Raw genomic sequence first — 19933 nt, forward strand, 5'->3', positions numbered from 1 at the left:
TGGGGTTGATGGAAATAGCCAAGCCAGCGCTTGACTATTTTTGGCATTCCCATAGAAATGAATGGGGGCATCCATGCATGCAAGGTGCGCTCTCCTTTTGTTTGCAAGCTGCATTTTAGAGATAGGTGCGTGTTCCAGAGGTGGGATCCTCCCCTATCAGACATTGGGTGCATGACCTAGAATGTAGGAGCTGAAAAAACCCCTTTAAATTCCTACCAGATGAGCAGCACATATTCTAGAAGAAAAAAATAATAATGAAACAGTACTATCACTAGAGTGTATATATAATAAATATATACTGTATATATACACATACCGACACACGCGCTCACCATTATACTCTACCATTAATAGGGTATTCCGCTTAGAGAAAGTCATCCACTATCCACAAGATAATGGATAACTATTAGATTGGTGAGAGTTCTCCTGCTGGGTCCACATCTGCAAACGACGTGCACTCGGCCGGTACCCGTGCATTGCGGACTGATATTTGCGGTCCACAGCAGGGCCACCGGGCATACACACGCTAGTGTTCATGAGCCTTTACTCTGTATAGATCACTCTGCAATAGCGTTGTTCGGCTGCACTCTACTGTATGTCCGTTTGTGAGGTGCAAAGTGGAGTGGGTATGATGCCAAGTCCAATAATAACGCTCCACACTCAATTTAGGATGCAAGTCAAATATATATATTTTTTTATTGTTTACAATATCCTCCAAATAAATTGGCAAAAAAAGAATGCCTAGGGTATGTGTGACAAATGCATCTCTGGCGTTTTGGTCAATTCCACGACCTTGGTCACAAAGTCACATAGGAGGAGATGAGAAGGTTGAAGGAATCCCTGTGGCTCAGCGTGGAGGCGCTGTGGGGAAGGCACATGGCGTGTAGGCTCTGTGTAGGCCTACACGCCATATGTCTTGTGTGTCATGTGTACAGCACAACAGGGCAGGCACAGTGCATCTCCGAGGCCTTGGACGGGAGGCGGGAAGGATGCTACATATCGTATTTAGTGACAGTTTCCTCTCTTGCACTTGGTTTTAGTTTTTGCCAGTTGCCATTCCTCAAATTCTTGAGACATGCAATTAATGTGACAGAAAAGTTGTGTGTGATGACCACCATGACGTCACGGTAGAAATCCAAGGGGTAGGAGCGTGTGCTTAATTTCAGACCATTAGCTGAGTGCAATTAATAGCTAATAACCACATTTCAGTTTTCATGAACTTTCCCTACATTTAGTGGCAAAAACTAAAACTATGTGCAGCAGGGCCCTGCAGTCCTATGTAACACCTGCTTTTTTTTTTTTATATAGTGATAACAGTGATAACTGTGTAGAAATAATGTAGTAGATATTACCTGCAGTCCTATGTAACACCATTGGTACTACATGAGACTGCAGGTAAAACCTACTATGTTATCTGTACTAAGAGAGTTATCACTGTGTGTTATCTGTGGTGTTACATAGGACTGCAGGTAACATATATTACATCATCTGTACTTGGAGAGCTATCACTGTGTCATCTGTGGTGTTACATAGGACTGCAGGTAACATATTACATCATCTGTACTTGGAGAGCCATCACTGTGTTATCTGTGGTGTTACATAGGACTGCAGGTAACATATATTACATCATCTGTACTTGGAGAGCTATCACTGTGTCATCTGTGGTGTTACATAGGACTGCAGGTAACATATATTACATCATCTGTACTTGTAGAGCTATCACTGTGTCATCTGTGGTGTTACATAGGACTGCAGGTAACATATATTACATCATCTGTACTTGGAGAGCTATCACTGTGTGTTATCTGTGGTGTTACATAGGACTGCAGGTAACATATATTACATCATCTGTACTTGGAGAGCTATCACTGTGTGTTATCTGTGGTGTTACATAGGACTGCAGGTAACATATATTACATCATCTGTACTTGGAGAGCTATCACTGTGTCATCTGTGGTGTTATGTAGAACTGCAGGTAACATCTACTACATTATCTATACTTGGAGCTGTTACATCTAGATCTAGATGCTGAATCTAAGTGCTTCCTGATTAAAGTGTTCCCTAGACATAACTTTGCTTGGGGTCCCAGAACTGCCATGTCTGCCTTTGTCCCCGTCTACTTTTCAGGCCACCTTTCAAAACCGTGGAGGTGGAGTTTTGCCATAGTTGGGTGACTTTCCTACACCACAAAACTGTCACGAATGTCTTGATAAATTGCCCCTAGTTCACAGATATTTACATCTGCGAAGTGTAATAAACAGCACAGCGATGTTCTTGTCCGTTACCTTTTTAGTCAGTGAATCATCTGAATCAGACAACATGCGTGTGGACACATGAAAGATCACTTCAACAGTAGAGGTAGCGTAATAAGGTGCAGTTTGTCCCGTGCTTCCATTTCTCTGTAGACCACCCATAAATCCACAGTGAGTCGAAAGATCGACCTGAAATATAAACAGAATTGGGTTATATTCCAGCAAAGAGTATAAAGGAAACTATACTGGATGTGTGACAACAAGACCACGGCATGGATACACTGTGTAGTGGGAACACACATTTACACATATCAATGGGTTATATTGCAGTTTGCCTCGTCTTCAACCAGAGGTCAGCTGCTACTATGGGGACTTGTAATACCGGAGGTAATATTAACGTATTGCAATTCAATTGTCAAAATGGCTTAAAGTCTACGTACCATACTTTTCTTTAACCTAGTTCTGTGCTGAAAAAAATAGGATTTTTTGTGCTTACCTGTAAAAATCCTTTTTTTGCTGAGTTAATTGGGGGACACAGAAGACCATGCGTATAGCTGCTGCCACTAGGAGGCGACACTAAGCAAAAAAAAAAAGTGTTAGCTCCTCCTCTCAGCTATACCTTTCCTGCAGACACTGAGCGAATCAGTTTGTACAAAAGCAGTAGGAGCAGCCAGGAGAAGCCAACAGAAAGCAATTAAAAGTAAGGAAGGCGAAGATGGGTCAGAATCAAGAACCAGAGGGACCCATCAATGAGTGCCAGCAATGTACTTACGGGGTGGGAGCTGTGTCCTCCAATGAACTCAGCGAGAAAAGGATTTTACAGGTAAACACAAAAAATCCTATTTTCTCGCTCGTATCATTGGGGACACAGGAGACCATGGGACGTAAAAGAACAGTACTATGGGGAAGGAACAAGAACAGAACCAAGGCCGGTCATAATGCCCCACACAGAAATGTGGGGGAAGACACACCCGGAATCCTGAAAAGGGACAGGAAGAATCATTCCCAGGTAGGCCAGCCAGAGAGTGGCTGAACACACAGAGGCTTTGGCTGGGCAGAAGAACAGCCGAGGGAATATGAGCCATGGCCTAGGAGACTGCAGAAGATACAGGAGAGAGAGAGAGACCTAGCCTGGATTCAAAAGATTTCTGAGGAAGTGATATCCATGGGTCAAACCCCCGGAAAAAAAAAAACATGCTAGAGCTATCAACAGACACAACAGAGAAGAAAAAAGGGAACCACTCAATGGAAAACTGATTGGAAGATGACAAACTAAAAATGGCGTCTGGATATCAAGAGACAGAGAAGTGCAGATGTGAAAAAAATGTTGCCCCCCCATGGGGGACGAAGTAGGGGTGCCAGAAGACAAGGCCTTAAAACCATAACAGGCTGCTAGAAGAGAACACCACTCCAGCGGGACCATGACGAACAAGGTAGGGCTAGAGAACCTGGATGACAGGCATGAAAATGGCCCACAAGAAAAAGTTCTTGAGAGAATGAAGAAAGTCAATGGGAACAAGGCAGTGAAACTGACCCAAAACACAACAAAGGAAGGGAGTAACCTGGCAGGAAAAAAAATGTGTCCTCCGGAAGCAAAAACATCCGCTTCAGACGTACGGCCAAGGGGTTTGCTGCATAAGAGTGTTCCCCAAAGGAAACGCCAGTGTGATAAGTAGAGGGAGCTAGAGGAGGACCTTCAATTCCAGAACAAGAAAGGAGAGAAGCCATCAGATACGCCATGGAAAGCTGCCTGAACTGGCAGAGTTAAACGGAAGCTTAAGAAAAAAACACCTAGGCCAAAGGGACTAAAATACAAAAGGTTGTGTAAACTCATCAGACACTGTAGACCTCCACTACAGAACAACCCCGCCTAAAGAAGAAAAAATTGGGGTTATCTGAGGAATGCACAAACGGGTCAAAAGGAACCAGAGATGGCATATATACTGTGCCAGGAAGGGAGTTTGGACACCGAACGCCACAAGTCCCAGAAAAGAAAATTGGTAACAGAACCAATACCACCAAATGCTCAGTAAGGAACCAGCATTTAGGGATGACAACAAGGACAGTATGACTTCTCTACCCGGGGAAAGGAGCCATGGTAACAATTCACATATGCAAACTAAATAAGTGCATACCAAAACCACAAAGAGGCAACGCTAATGCTGTCACCGTAGTAGATGGTAGAGGCAATGCACTACATGTAAAGGAAAGAAGGTGCGAAGCCAGCGCCATAGAAATCAGCAAGTTATACCATGCACAGAAAACCGTACTAATACCCACGGAGAAGTGAGAAAACCCACCAGCTGCAGCATGTCATGGTATGGGTATGGTATGACAGCACTATAGAGAATAAGGGTCCATGTCAGCCAGCGCCTCAGGAACAGCATACATATAAGGCCTGGAGGATCTTGATGGCAGAACATGAGCACAGTGCCAGATAATGCACAAAACACCAGGGCCGATACTCCACATGGAGAAAGGGGATGCGGTAAAAATGATGAACACAAATACCGTACTCCCCCTGGGACGGAGTCACACAGTAGTAGCCATAAAATTTATGGCCAGCTTAAAGGGCTTCTGTCACCCTACTAAAGTCATTTTTTGGGGGGGGCTAGTTACATTCCTTATAGTGCGATATGTGAGAATATAATGCTGTTACTTACTTTCATTCAGTCGTTTCTTATAAAAACTAAGTTTTATAATATGTAAATCAGGTCTCTACCAGCAAGTAGGGCGTCTACTTGCTGGTAGCCGCCGCAAAAAACCGCTCCCTCGTCGTGTTGATTGACAGGGCCAGCCGCGATCTCCTCCTCCGGCCGGCCCTGTCAGCATTTTAAAAATCGCGCGCCTCTGTTCATTCGGCGCAGGCGCTCTGAGATGAGGAGGCTCGTCTCCTCAGAACTCCCTCAGTGCGCCTGCGCCGATGACATCACCGAAAGAGAAGACGTCATCGGCGCAGGCGCACTGAGGGAGTTCTGAGGAGACGAGCCTCCTCATCTCAGAGCGCCTGCGCCGAATGAACAGAGGCGCACGATTTTTTAAATGCTGACAGGGCCGGCCGGAGGAGGAGATCGCGGCTGGCCCTGTCAATCAACACAACGAGGGGGCGGTTTTTTGCGGCGGCTACCAGCAAGTAGACGCCCTACTTGCTGGTAGAGACCTGATTTACATATTATAAAACTTAGTTTTTATAAGAAACGGCTGAATGAAAGTAAGTAACACCATTATATTTTCATATATCGCACTATAAGGAATGTAACTAGCCCAAAACAAAAAAATGACTTTAGTGGGGTGACAGAAGCCCTTTAAGGCTGCCTCATAGGGGGGAGGCCATAGCACAACTATGGTCTCTGGGGCCAGAGGAGAGGCTACCCCTGAGAATGAGGCCCAATAGCAGTAGTCACCAAGAAAATGGTGCTAGCGCAGTCCTCCACTTGAGAAGGAAGTAAACTGGCAAGCAGTGCAGACGTTCCACCTACTGACAGGGAATGGATGCCGAGCGTGTTGAGTCAATAGCCTGTCAGCTACAGTCCTACCTGGAAGACAGAGGCTGCCAGGTAGGCGCCCGACACCAATCCAATCCAAACAATGCCTACCCGAGAAAGGGGATAGTGTGGTGTAGTCACAGTATGCAGTACTAGTGCCAAAATACCACCTATGATGGGGGATAAGGCGACTGTAAGGGCCAAGTTTAGCAATAGGCCATCCATGGAACCGGATGCGATGCGACAAGGAAGAAGTGAGAGTAGTCGCTGTAGTCAATGTTCAAGCGACACCGCCTAACAAAGACGGAAAATGCGATAGGATGGAAAGCGTCCAGAGATAGGGAATCACTCCGCTGATGGAAAGAGGGGAACCTGACAAGATGTACCAGGTCCACTGGTAGTGTAAGCACTACTGGTTGTGCAACTATTCCGCCTATGGAAGGAGGGTAAACAGGCTGTACGGTATCCAGTGTAAGAGCAATTATTCCGCCTATGGAAGGAGGGTAATGCTCCAGGATGTACAGGATCCAGTAGTAAGCGCACATATTCCGCCTAAGGAAGGGAATGCGACAGGCCCTCCAGAATCCAGTAGTAGTGAAACGACTTAGTCTATGAAAGTACAGGGAATGCTGTATTCAGCGGTAGTGCGAGCATCCAGCTGTAGTGGTAAGAACTCTGACTATGGAATGGTGGTGGGAATGGGAACTAGGTCCAGACAGCTCCGAGGGTTAATAATATATATAGTTTTTAATTACATACAGCTCAAATCTAAACCCACAGCTGTCTCGAGTCCAGGAAGCATTTTGCTCAGCGCAGTAGTACTGAAGGCAAGTAAATGGTTAGCAGAACATTTCCTGCCCCCGAAACAGTCTTGAAGATGCGGCCTATGTAGGCCGCAGAGTCGGGGCCTCGAGTACAGGCGGGGCTGACCGGAAGAAATTCCGTTTGGAGCGGCAATGCAGAGAGGGAGCAGGAGAGCAAACCTGCGACATAACCCGGCCAGACAATAAGCCGGCCGGGAGCTAAGGAAATGCCACAAGGAGTCGGATGGGGGGTAGGCCGCAGAGAATCCAGTGGCCCCAGCGGAAGACATGGACTGGAACGGTGGGCATAAGCAGAAGGTGGCCTGACATGAAGTCTCCACTTCCCCCCCCCCCCCCCCTCCCCCTGCCGGGGGAGGGACGCCTGCCGAAACTGAGGCCTCAGGGGAAGGTAAGCAGGCCTCGGTGGGGAATATTCACATGGAAAAACCTGAGAAGGGGCAGGGAGGAGGAATGGGGCCTTGGGGACTGAGAGAACACTCACCCGTTTGGTGTTTTCTGCCCCCCTGGCTCCAGTCGGGTCACCAGCTTCAGTGTGCTACCCCTTGTGAGGGTAGCTACATCGGTAACAGAGGGGACTTAGCGGAGGCCAGACCTGCTGACCCGAAAGCTGTCGGGATACAGAGGCTTTAGGAACCTCTAGTTCTTGCCTTCTGGAGACTGGGAACGAGCAGCGGGCTTGGGGTCCCCCTGGACTCCCGTCTCTTGGGTGGAAAAAAATAATAAATAAAAATAAACAAATAAATATCAGCAGACCTGCAAAGCAGGGAGGTCTGCCTTCTACGGACACTAAGCTAAAACGGAATAGCTCAGTGTCTGCATGAAAGGTATAGCTGAGGGGAGGAGCGAACACTTTTTTTTTTTTTAGTGTCGCCTCCTGGTGGCAGCAGCTATACCCATGGTCTTCTCTGTCCCCCAATGATACGAGCGAGAAATATATCTTTACATGGGTTGGTGCTAGGTTTTTATGATACAGAGCTCCAAAGTTTCCCAATTCCTTTCATGTTCCAATAAGAATTAAAGGGGTTGCCTGACAAAGTGAAAAATTAAAACCTTCCTGACGCAAAGATTTTCGGTTTTTGCATTTTTTCCCTTCCTGCCTTCCCGGAGCCACAACTTTATTAATTTTTTTTTCGTTTACATAGCCATATGAGGAATTGTCTTTTGTGGAACAAAATATTGCATAGACTGTGGAAAGCTGTAAAAAAAAAAAATTCTAAATGGGTGGATTCGGAAAAAAAATAAAAATATACGATTCCACCATAGTTTTATGGGTTTTGTTTTTACAAATTTCATTATGCGGTAAAACTGACTTGTGCTCTTCATTCTCCTGGTCAGTATAATTATGATGATACCACATTTTATATAAAAAAAAAAAAAAAGTGTTGACAAATTTTTGTTTTCTGATATGCAAAACACAAGTAGTGTTGCTCTATATACAATATATTCAATAATAAAATACACAAAAATGTATTTTTACAGCTATGTCATCTGAAATAAAGGATTCATAAAGATAGTTAAATTCTGGTGCAGTAAAAAAAAGAAAGAAGTATAGTAATCGTTTCTTCTACTTAGGATCCCCTCTTGGCTCTAGCTTATAAAAACTAAGAAACTCTGCAGCAAACCTGAAATTAAGTGTACATAAGTGTGCATACATAAGGAATAGCACTATATCTGGCCATTATATGACTTGTGTACAGCATTTCTCACAGGTATTCTCTGCAGCCTCTATTTTGACTTTCAATTCTCCCTGTGGGTGGAGATTACCAGTTACCATGTCCCCATAGACTACACAGGGAGACACCATGATGTTCTGCTTCCTTCCATGCATCACCATGCAGGACAGCATAGAGAAGTACTGAGCAGCATAGATGTGAATTAAACACATGGGGTGAGATAGAAGACTCACAATTAGCTGCAACATCCTCTGTGTCTCTCTCAGGGCTACTCACTCCCCCTACCCTCTCTATAGATTTCTATGGGCGCTTTTCATCTGATCCTTCAATGACCTGACAATCCATCTTGATCTTTCCAGATACACTTATCACAGAATTCAGAGAGAACATTCGTTTCGGAACATAGGGGAGAAAGCTGATAAGTGGAGAAAATTGCATTTTTATCTGAAAAGCTATATTACAAAGTTTCTTATATTCACTAGTACTATTAATTTATACCAAGTGAACAATAATTTTGATGACAACTTACCTCCCACCCGAGGCCTGCTACAAAATCTTCATAAGCTTTGCTTCCTCCGCTGTTGGAAAGTATGGAGCACTTATCCTCCTGCCCTTCAGCAATGTAAAACACAGCGATCTTGTGGGTCTCGCGGCTAGTAAAGAAACACATTTTATACGTTATGCAACTATAAGACTTATTTTCTTTATTAGTAATGAACATGTATATTAAGCTCTTTACTGCACAGGAAACTAAACTGAATTGACTGTGAAGCCAACCTGGTAGGTGATTCCTGCTGCGCTATTTGAGAGCAGGAAATAATGGAGAGACAGAAGCAGAGCTCTAGGATATATATGTTTATATGATTTGGAGAAGGATTTCTGGGTAAAAAGCAGCGTAAATCCGGATAGTACTCCTCGGAGAGACAGTGAGAGTCCTTACAGCCCGGCCCACATATAGTTATACAGGGAGGGCAGGATCCCCCATCTATGGGACTGTACAGTGCAGCTTGGCAATCTCCGTCAGTCCCATAGAACTCCCATTCGCACAGGGGACTCCTGATCTTGTGACTGATGGGGTCCCAGCGATCACACATTTATTGCCTATTCTGTGGATAGGAGGTACATGTGGTTATTAAGAAAACCCCTATACTACAATACTGGATATTTCTTCTCTCTACAAGGGAAATTTCCTTTTAGAGTCAGACTGAACAATTCAATTTTACGCTATATACTTCTACATTTAGCCTGTGCAATAAACATAACCCAGGAAGCAGACGCTGTCACAAATAACACTTACAGACATATAAAAGAGCTAAATGGTTGTAACGAGCACAGCCAAGAGACTCATTCAATAATTGCTCCACGGCTTAGATTTTTCATTCAGCCAATGTAAATCTATAAATTGCTGGTGTTTGCCTACCTCAATCGCCTTTCAATTAAATTATCACTGGGATTCTCCTTACTTAATTCAATTTCTCTCCTTGCAGAATTAATCTACATGTCTACTTAACAACTCTGTGCCTAAGGGCTTTTGGGGCCTTAACATCACATGTGCCTATGAGAAATAATTTGCTGGAGGAGAGGATCATGTACCTGATTTCATTCACAATGACCCATTCCTATCTAGATAACCATTTAAAACACAATAGGGGAGATTTACCATGAGTGGAATCTTTAAAGTCTGTCTTGTCAGAGTCTGTGGTCATAATTTGCACCAAATTTATAAAATTTCAATAAATTTGGCGCTTCTGCAAGTCTAACTCCAGTCCTTACGTCGTTCCATTACTGGAGTAAGATTGAGTCAATTTCTGCATCAGCACTACAGGCTGCCCACCTCCACTTCCCAAACCACTATCCAATGTGCGGTGGAAAATTGCATTTTCACGCGAACAAGCCCAAAAGGCCTCAAAGCCCAATTTTTGCAACTTTTTGGTACTAGAATTCCAGAGTGCAGGGCTTGATATTTCCTCTCAAAGCAAGCAAAAATTCGAATATTTTCTTTTTCTGGTCTAAGCTAAACAGAACTGAGGGGGGGGGGGGGGGGAGAGAGGTGATGAAGTTCTTGTTCCTCAAAAGGGAAAACAAAGAAATTCATACACAAGACAATGATTCCTACTCAACAGTGAAAGATGGGAAACACAAAGCATATCACCCTTGAGGATCACAATATTATAGGAGTCCTTCAGCAGTTTTAGGCCTCATGCACACGACCATTGTGTGCATCCGTGGCCGTTGTTCCATTTTCCGTGATTTTCTGCGGACCCATTGACTTTCAATGGCTCAGTTGAAAACTCGGAAAATGCACCGTTGTTCATCCGCGGCCGTGATCCGTGTTTCCTGTCCATCAAAAAAATAAGACCCGTCCTATTTTTTTGATGGACAACGGTTCACGGACCCATTCAAGTCAATGGGTCTGTGTAAAAACACGGATGCACACAAGATTGTCATCCGGGTCGGTGATCCGTGTCCGCAACCTACTTTCATACAGACGGATCCGAAGATCCGTCTGCATAAAAGCTTTTTCAGATCTAAGTTTTGGCAGCGGAGAGTTCCGATTGGAGTCCCAGTTTAAATCGCTGGGGCTCCGATCGGTAACCATGGCAACCAGGATGCTACTGCAGTCCTGGTTGCCATGGTTACTTAGCAATATTAGAAGCATTATACTTACCTGCTGCGATGTCTGTGACCGTCCGGGCGCTCCTCCTACTGGTAAGTGACAGGTCTGTACTTTAAGCAATGCGCCGCACAGACCTGTCACTTACCAGTAGGAGGAGCTCAAGGGCGGTCACAGACAGCGCAGCAGGTAAGTATAATGCTTCCAATATTGCTAAGTAACCATGGCAACCAGGACTGCAGTAGCGTCTTGGTTGCCATGGTTACCAATCGGAGCCCCAGCGATTAAACTGGGACTACGATCGGAACGCTCCGCTGCCACCATTGATGGGGGGGGGGGCCGCACTGGCCACCAATGAAATTAATACAGTAGAGGGAGGGAGGGGGGGGGGGGGTCGCACTGGCCACCAATGAATGTAATACAGGGGAGAGAGGGAGGGAGGGGAGGTCTGCCCCCTGCTGCCTGGCAGCCCCTGATCTCTTACAGGGGGCTATGATATGCACAATTAACCCCTCAGGTGTCGCACCTGAGGGGTTAATTGTACGGATCACAGCCCCCTGTAAGAGATCGGGTGCTGCCAGGCAGCAGGGGGCAGTCATGTACACAGTTCTTAGTATATTCTAACTTGAAGCGTCCCCATCACCATGGGAACGTCTCTGTGTTAGAATATACTGTCGGGTCTGAGTTATCACTATCCAACTCAAATCCAATGGTATATTCTAACATAGAGGCGTTTCCATGGTGATGGGGACGCTTCAAGTTAAAATATACCCTGACTTTACATTGAAAGTCAATGGGGGACGGATCCGTTTGCAATTGCACCATATTGTGTCAACGTCAAACGGATCCGTCCCCATTGACTTGCATTGTAAGTCAGGACGGATCCGTTTGGCTCCACACAGCCAGGCGGACACCAAAACGACTTTTTCCTTCATGTCCATGGATCCTCCAAAAATCAAGGAAGACCCACGGAAGATAAAACGGACACTGATCACTGAACTACGGAACCCGTTTTTGTGGACCACAAAAAAAAAAAAAAAAAAAAAAAAGTCGTGTGCATGAGGCCTTAAAGAAACACAGGAGGTTTCTATACAAAAGAACAAAACAGCAGTCAACAGTCTACAAAAGTGGATGTCCACATGTATGTCATTTCTCCAGGATGTCAGTTTAAGGCAGAAATAGACTATTCTGTCTTTTGACATATCTGAGTAGGGCATTTTAACCACTATGGGTACTTTCACACTAGAGTTATTCTTTTCCGGCACAGAGTTCCGTCCTAGGGGGTTAATACCACAAAAGAACTGATCAGTCTTTACCCCAATGCATTCTGAATGGAGAGCAATCCGTTCAGGATGCATCACGATGTCTTCAGTTCAGTCTTTTTGTCATTTCAGGGCGCAGAAAATACCGCAGCATGCTGCAGTTTTCTCTCCGGCCAAAAAGACTGAACCCTTGCCTGAATGCAAGTGTATTAGTACCTGATCCGTCATTAAGTGTTCTGGGAAAACGGATCCGGTCTGCACATGAAAAAAAAAAATTTACACCGGATCAGTTTTTACGGATGACATCGGAGAGATGGATCCGGCATTTTAATGCTTTTGTCAGACGGATCCGTCTGACAAATGCCATCAGTTTGCCGGAGCTGCCTGCCGGAATCCTCTGCCGCAAGTGTGAAAGTACCCTAAAGATGCAATGCCCACTGCAAATGATTGGTTTGTAATGTAACCTTCCACTCTATTTGGATGGTTCTTAAGTCTAAAACAGATCTAACATGCAATATTTCCTCTGTACTTGCAACATATTACTCTATTTTATAAATCTACATAGAGGAATCTGGGTTCTCATTTTTAGAACTTTTCCTAATACACACTCCTCAACATCAAAATTGCAACACTAAGATGCAAATTTTGGAAGTAGCAGGAGTCGCTAAGATCTGCAGATGATCAAATTTTCAATCCAGCTAGCTTCAATCAGTGGCTTGTGGGAAGCATAAAAGCCAGACTGGAAGAAAAAAGTTTTTTAGCCACATGAAACCTGAAAAATGGAATGAAGTTTTGTGGGAATATTGTGCGATGCCTCCTGTTTGTCATGGTGCCAGTTATCGTCACTTGTAAACTGAGGAGAGAATCCTTGAACTGAGAGACCTTGGCTGATTGCTCCAGCGGATCTCTACATGCCTAGGCCGGGATGTCAGCACTGTTCAACATTGGGTCCCGGTGGTTGGGAAAACGATCTCCAGACTTTGAGCAGTCTAGAATTGTCAGAAGGGTCTCTTGACAAATAAACTGATTACAGAGTGTTCAATTCCCATGCAGCGCCAACCTAGGAGAAATGAATCATTAACACAGTGCCCATTCAAATCAATGGGGTGTCTGCGTAATGTAGGACAGGAGAGGTCCTCCAGAGTGAGAGACACTCTTTCCACTCTGGCCAAAAGATCAGGATCCTGAACAGTGGATACTCTACAAGCAGAATATATATCTGGCGACAACAAAGTAACTACTAAATAATCTGAAAACGGTTATACAGCACAGAATAGTATATATTTGATCAGCAAGCTCTTCATTCATCCATGAGTGAATATATGACCGTTCCCTTTCATACTTCTGTATCATTGTGACGGTGTGTATTGTTAGCACTGCAGTAATACAATTATACCTATGTCTAGGACAAATGAGGTTCCAAATTGATTTTAGAGATAATTCAATCAGCTCCAGGGATATCACCGGCTTCAAACAATATTAATCATTGTTAGTTTCTGCTATAATCTGTCTCGACATTGGTATTTGAAGTACTACAAGATTGTTCCGAGGGAGAAAGCAGTGGATACAAAAGCTCCATAGCTCCGGTGTCTCTTTATGGTGACTGCACTGATAGTTAAAGGGGTTGTGTCCCTACAATAGGCCATCAAAGCTGGAAGGGTGCAGGACCAACCTATTTCCAGAATGGGCCCACGAAAGTGAAGCGCACATGCGCTGCGTCCTCCCCTTTTATTTCTATGGGACTTCAGAAAATAGTCAAGCGAGGGCACTCGACTATTATTGGAAGTCCCATGAAAAAAAAATGGAGAGCACAGTGCACCACTCACTTCTATAGGACTGCTGGAGATAGCCAAGCCAGGGCTATGTCTAAGATGAGTCATACATCTTACCAATATAATGCAAAAGAATCTGTGCGGAATCTGCATAGAAATGGACATACATTGTGCATTTTAAATCCATAGCCTGTCAACTGATGCTGCAGATCTCAGTCACAGATTTTGCCCTTTGCAAAGCAAAGGTTGGAATCGGCATCAACATTTGCATGCAAAGTCTAGTGGATTTTCCCTTGCATTTTGGATCCTAAAATAATGTCATCAGAGACAACCGTATTTAAAATGCATCCTCCGTGACAATCAGCTGATCAGCCCTAAACAGGCCCAGAGTCTGACAACCCTAGCAAACTGATGATACTGTCAGAAGCTGCGGTCAGCCAGGCACCTCCCTGCAGCGATAGCAGGTAGCAAACAGCAGCCTTTCGAGTAATACAAGAATGGTCGAGTCCAGGGGGCGTGGCTTGGCTGCTGAGGAAGATGGTCGCGTGAGGAAGGAGCTCCTCCACAGCTAAGCTCTAAAAGCGACTTTCCAAAGCCATCATTGCCTTAAAATGGATCATTTCTTCAATATCAAGAGGTCCAGACACTCTAGAATGAGGTCATCGAAAAAATCAGATCGATCGAAAATCAGAAGCAGATCTTTTTCGAGCCAAGAACAGGAAGATCGGGACGGCACTGATACAGCGTCCGACGCCTCATCGGCCTCCAGCTGCAGGAGAGCCCCAGCGACGGATAAAACTCCGGTTTATACCACCCCGATTAATATTAACCGACGGCTCGAACAACTACCTCCCTGCACCCCTTATAAGAGGGGAAAATCGACTGAAACTTCGATGGATCGATCAAGGGAGCGCCGCGGCCCTGCTGAAACAACACCTAAGCGGGACAAAGGAAATTACAAGGAAGGCGCGACGGCGCACATGCCACAGGATCCCCATTCAGCTGGCTCGGCCGTACAAAGCGACCGTGACCAAGAAGAACCCGATTTTTCTACAGCGGATTTATCGACTGTACCACCGAATATTTCTCCTAAGAAGGCCGGGGACACCCTGGAGAGAGATCGAGCCGAGGACGCAGTGAGTAATAATCGATCATCCGATCGAATTCCCGATGATTTTGAGAACTTTCAGGCAGCTGACAAAGAACTATCAGCCTCACTGCTCAAAGACATGCTTTTGGCATTAAAATCCTCCATAAATAGTGACTTTAAATCGTCCATTGTGCCACTCCAGCAAGCAATTGATGAAGTTGGTGAGAGAGTGTCCCACATAGAAAACAAGATGGGGGAGTTTGCTGCCTCCCAAAATGAGCTGATAGATAGACACAATATGGTTGAGGACACTATTGAATCTCTCCAGGCAAAGATCACGGACTTAGAAGACCGCAGCAGGAGAAACAATATCAAATTCAGGGGGATCCCTGAATCGGTCCCTAACAAGGATCTGGTCCCATACATCACGGACATGATAAAGTTTCTGGTCCCACAGGCCAAAGATTATGAGTTGAGCATTGATAGAGCCCACAGGCTCCCCAAACCTGCATATCTTCATAAGGACATACCAAGGGACGTATTAGCCAGGCTGACCTTCTTTCACATAAAAGAGCAGATGTTGAGAGAAATGCGTAATAACCCTGAGCCCCCTGACCAATTTGCTGGGGTGAAATTGTTTACGGACCTATCTGCGGCCACCATTAAGGCCAGAAGAAATTTTGCCACCATTACTAAAACCCTGGCTGTGAACGGAATCAACTATAGATGGGGGTTCCCAGTTAAGCTCTTAGTTTTCAAAGATGGGGAGTTGCACGTCTTGAATTCACCAGATTCAGCCCTTGATACCCTGAAAAAGTGGAAATTACATATTGAACAGCCACCACGTTTTCAAGATGGCGATTCCAGAAGGCCCCAAGAGAGACGACACCCTCCGGATCATCAGGGCCATAAAAGAGGGATGGGCCACAGGAGACAAAGAAAAGACAGTTGAGGCATCTACTGTGAGCTTTATTTTACTGTGGAGGCCTTCTCCTCATGATTGCTGGACTTACCCGCCCCAGTAATTACAGTAGATGACACGGATTCATCTACTCTTCTTCGCCCTGCTGTTTCAAGGGCCACCAAAGGCAACATGTTTTCTACATGCTCCAGTTTTAACAGTGTTTTTTTTGTGTTTTGTTTTCATTGCAGGGGATTGTATTTGCTTTTCTTTTGATGTCTACCTAACATGTCTTGGACCCTCATCTATCCACGTAGAAAGGGACCCATTAATGATTCCGCGGATGTGGCAAAGTGACCTGAGGGTATGGAGTATATCTGCAATGTCTAATTCTTACCAATGGCTGTTATATTGACCTCAATTAATGTTAGGGGACTAAACTCCCCTTTTAAGCGACGGCAACTATGGAATGAGGCAATTGATAGAGGATGTGACATACTGTATGCCCAGGAGACTCATATAGCAGTGAGGAACACGCCACAATTACGGCATAGAAGGTTCCCTAGAATAATACATACCAGCTATACCAAGAAAAAGAGGGGAGTTATGATTGCTTTCAAAGACACCCTATCAGTTGACATCTTGGACCAGTACCTAGACCCAGCAAGTAGGTTTATAATATTAATTGCCCAGTTAGATGGTAAACTATATACCTTAGTGAACCTATACGCCCCAAACACTGGCCAAACTAAATTTTTTGGAAAGCTACTCAAAAAAGTCAATTCAATGAAGAAAGGCATGCTAATTATAGGGGGAGACTTTAATGCTGTTCCCAGCCCCACACTGGATTCCACACACGGCAGTAGATATCGTGATGCAGCCTTCCAGAAATTGATTCACAACAATGGGTTGTTTGACATATGGAGGTTGCAACATGCTTCTGAGCGGGACTATACCTACTTTTCTGATAAGTGCAGATCATATTCAAGAATTGATTATTTCTTAATAGAACAACCGTCGATAGATTTGATAACTAAGACTGAGATAGGCACCATTGTATGGTCAGATCATGCACCGATCTCCATAACCATTGCCAGTAACCTTCACCAACCTAATGACTATATCTGGAGAGTAAATCAATCCATCATAAAAAATCCAGACTCAGCAGAAAAGATTAGATCTGAACTGCGGGAATATTTTACCATCAATGACACCCCTGAGGTAGACCCTTTCACAGTCTGGGCGGCGCATAAGGCGAAAATTAGAGGCACCTTTATGTCCATAGGCTCCTATATAAAGAGGCAGAGGAACAAAGAAGTTAAGGCAGCTCTGGAACTTATCCAAAACCTTGAATCCAAAAACAAATCCAACCCGTCCTTCAAAGTCACTGAGGAGCTGCATAATGTGCGCTTTAAACTGTATAATCTACTGTTATATAAATATGAAAAATCCATCAGACAAACCAGACTAAACTTCTACTCCCATGACAACAAAGCGGGGGCCCTCTTAGCCAAACGCCTAAAGGCCAGATTCCAGAAAACTAGAATCCGTCAGATCATCCACCATAATACTAACAAACTTAGATTAGCCCCCAGAGACATAGCAAACGCTTTTAAAGAATATTATGAGGAACTATATAATTTGGCCTCAGACCCACAGAATATATCATCTGAGAAAGATATTGCTGCCTTTCTAGATAAATTGGACATCCCTAAAATAGGCCCGGAACAGCTGAGACGCTTGAACCTTCCAATTACACAACTTGAGATTTCAAACGCAATAAAATCCTCCCCTAGCAATAAATCCCCAGGCCCAGATGGGTTTTCAACAGAATATTACAAGACATTTATAGATATACTACTACCATATCTACACAAAACCTTTAATCTGGCCTTCACTTCAGGCTCTTTCCCCACTGACATGCTGAGAGCCACTATAGTCACTATACCAAAACCAGGCAAGGATCCATCCAATGTGAAGAACTATAGGCCAATTTCACTATTGAACACAGATATTAAGTTTTATGCCAAAATTTTAGCTAACCGCTTTCAAGACATCTTGCCGAATTTGATACACAGGGATCAAGTAGGGTTCCTAAAGTCCAGACAAGGCCCTGACAACACGAGGCGTATCATCTCACTGGTTCAATATTGCGAAAAGCTTAATATCCCTTCAGTTTTCTTAACTATCGATGCGGAGAAGGCCTTTGACCGCATCAATTGGTCATACGCCTTCAAGGTGTTGGAGGAATTCGGCTTCACGGGACTCATACACTCAGGGATCAGAGCCTTATATAGTAACCCATCTGCTTCGGTTTATGTTAATAATTCCATATCTGACCCATTTACCATCACTAATGGCACCAGGCAAGGTTGTCCCTTTTCTCCTTTACTGTTTATTTTATCTATAGAGCCGCTTGCTATGGCAATTAGACACCACCCGAACATTAAAGGTATATCACTGGGAGGCAAACAATACAAATTAGCACTGTTTGCTGATGATATTATTTTATCATTAACTGACCCACTTGTCTCCTTGCCAGCTTTCTTTGATGTGGCACAAACTTTTGGGAAGATCTCATACTATAAAATCAACCAAGATAAATCACAGGCTCTTCCAATTAATATTTCTAATCCTCTTCTGCAGGCTCTTAAACATAGATACCGGTTGGACTGGCAACAGTCTGAGATAACTTACCTGGGCATACAGGTGTCACATCCCTCCTCTAAGTTATTTGATTTCAACTTTCCTAGGATGGTCACGGAGATGGGCAAAGACATTGCAGAGTACTCCAAAAACAATATCTCCTGGCTTGGCAGGATAGCGGCCTATAAGATGCTGCTACTGCCAAGACTGCTCTATCTCTTCAGGTCACTCCCCATTGAAGTCCCTCAGTCCTATTTTGTTACACTTAATGCCAAACTCAGGTTGTTCATCTGGAATGGCAAGAAACCTAGAGTGGCGTTCAAGACAATGATTAAACATCAGAGAAAGGGTGGATTGGGTGTTCCTCACATCCAGTTCTACTATTTCTCTGCCCTGCTAGACCAATTATCTCACTGGTGGCTGGACAATCCTGACAAGATGTGGGTTGATATTGAAAAAGATATATGCGGTCTACATACATTGAGAACTAGATTACTAGCGCCACTTCTGGGATTCCAGCTCCCTTCACCCCCTATTAAAGTTGTTCAGGTGTCAGAGGGGATCTGGAAAGAATTCATTAGAATTACTAGAGGCAAATTATTTCTTCCCCTCTCTGAATTCAACTTAGAGGCATTGAGTGATAAAGTTGACTTGATTCCAGTCCAAGACTGGAGGGCGAAAGGTATATCTTCCCTCCAGGATTTCTATATCGATGGGGTGCTTGCATCCTTCTCACAAATCAAAGCACGGTTCAATCTAGACAGAGACGACTTTTACAGGTTTCTGAATGTAAGGACTTTTATTAATAAATACTCCATTGTAGACAGGACAAACCCGAACCTTTTACCCCCTCTAGCATTGTTCTTTAAGAAGAAAAGGGCCATCTCAATGTTTTATACCCAACTGACCGCCTCACTTGACACACATAAAAATTCATATATGGACAAATGGCAGAAAGACCTGCAAATTTCCATCGACCAATCTGAGTGGAATAATGCCTTTTCTAATATATACAAACTTTTTCACAGTACCAGTCACAGGGAGGTTCTGTATAAGACGTGTCTGAGATGGTATTACACACCTAGTAAATTACATACTTTATTTCCTGACACGTCTGACAGGTGTTGGAGAATGTGTGGAGCTAGAGGCACTCTCATCCATACACTATGGGAATGTGACTCAATTCAACCACTTTGGAAAGCCGCAGCAGTCGTTTTACATTCCATTCTAGGTACGCCTATCACGTTGACGCCTCAACTAGCACTTTTACTCCTCGGTCTGGATGATCTACCAAGAGAGTCCAGATCAATTGTTGCTCATGTGGTCATGGCTACAAAGTTAGTGGTGACGAGACATTGGAAGTCTTTGGACACCCCGCATATCAAAGAAGTGTGGCAGGCAGTAAACACTACTT

General features: G+C 44.3%; 1 protein-coding gene across 1 annotated transcript in view; it reads right to left on the reverse strand.

Annotated features, from left to right (window-relative positions):
- The window catches only part of RALGAPA2 (Ral GTPase activating protein catalytic subunit alpha 2), a 329414-nt gene that overhangs the window by 136068 nt on the left and 173413 nt on the right, over positions 1-19933 (reverse strand). The window contains 2 exon segments of the mRNA XM_044292004.1: positions 2286-2441; positions 8764-8887. Of these exon segments, the coding sequence (XP_044147939.1) occupies positions 2286-2441; positions 8764-8887 (280 nt within the window).

The sequence above is a fragment of the Bufo gargarizans genome, chromosome 4, assembly GCF_014858855.1.
Source record: "Bufo gargarizans isolate SCDJY-AF-19 chromosome 4, ASM1485885v1, whole genome shotgun sequence".
NCBI lineage: Eukaryota > Metazoa > Chordata > Amphibia > Anura > Bufonidae > Bufo > Bufo gargarizans.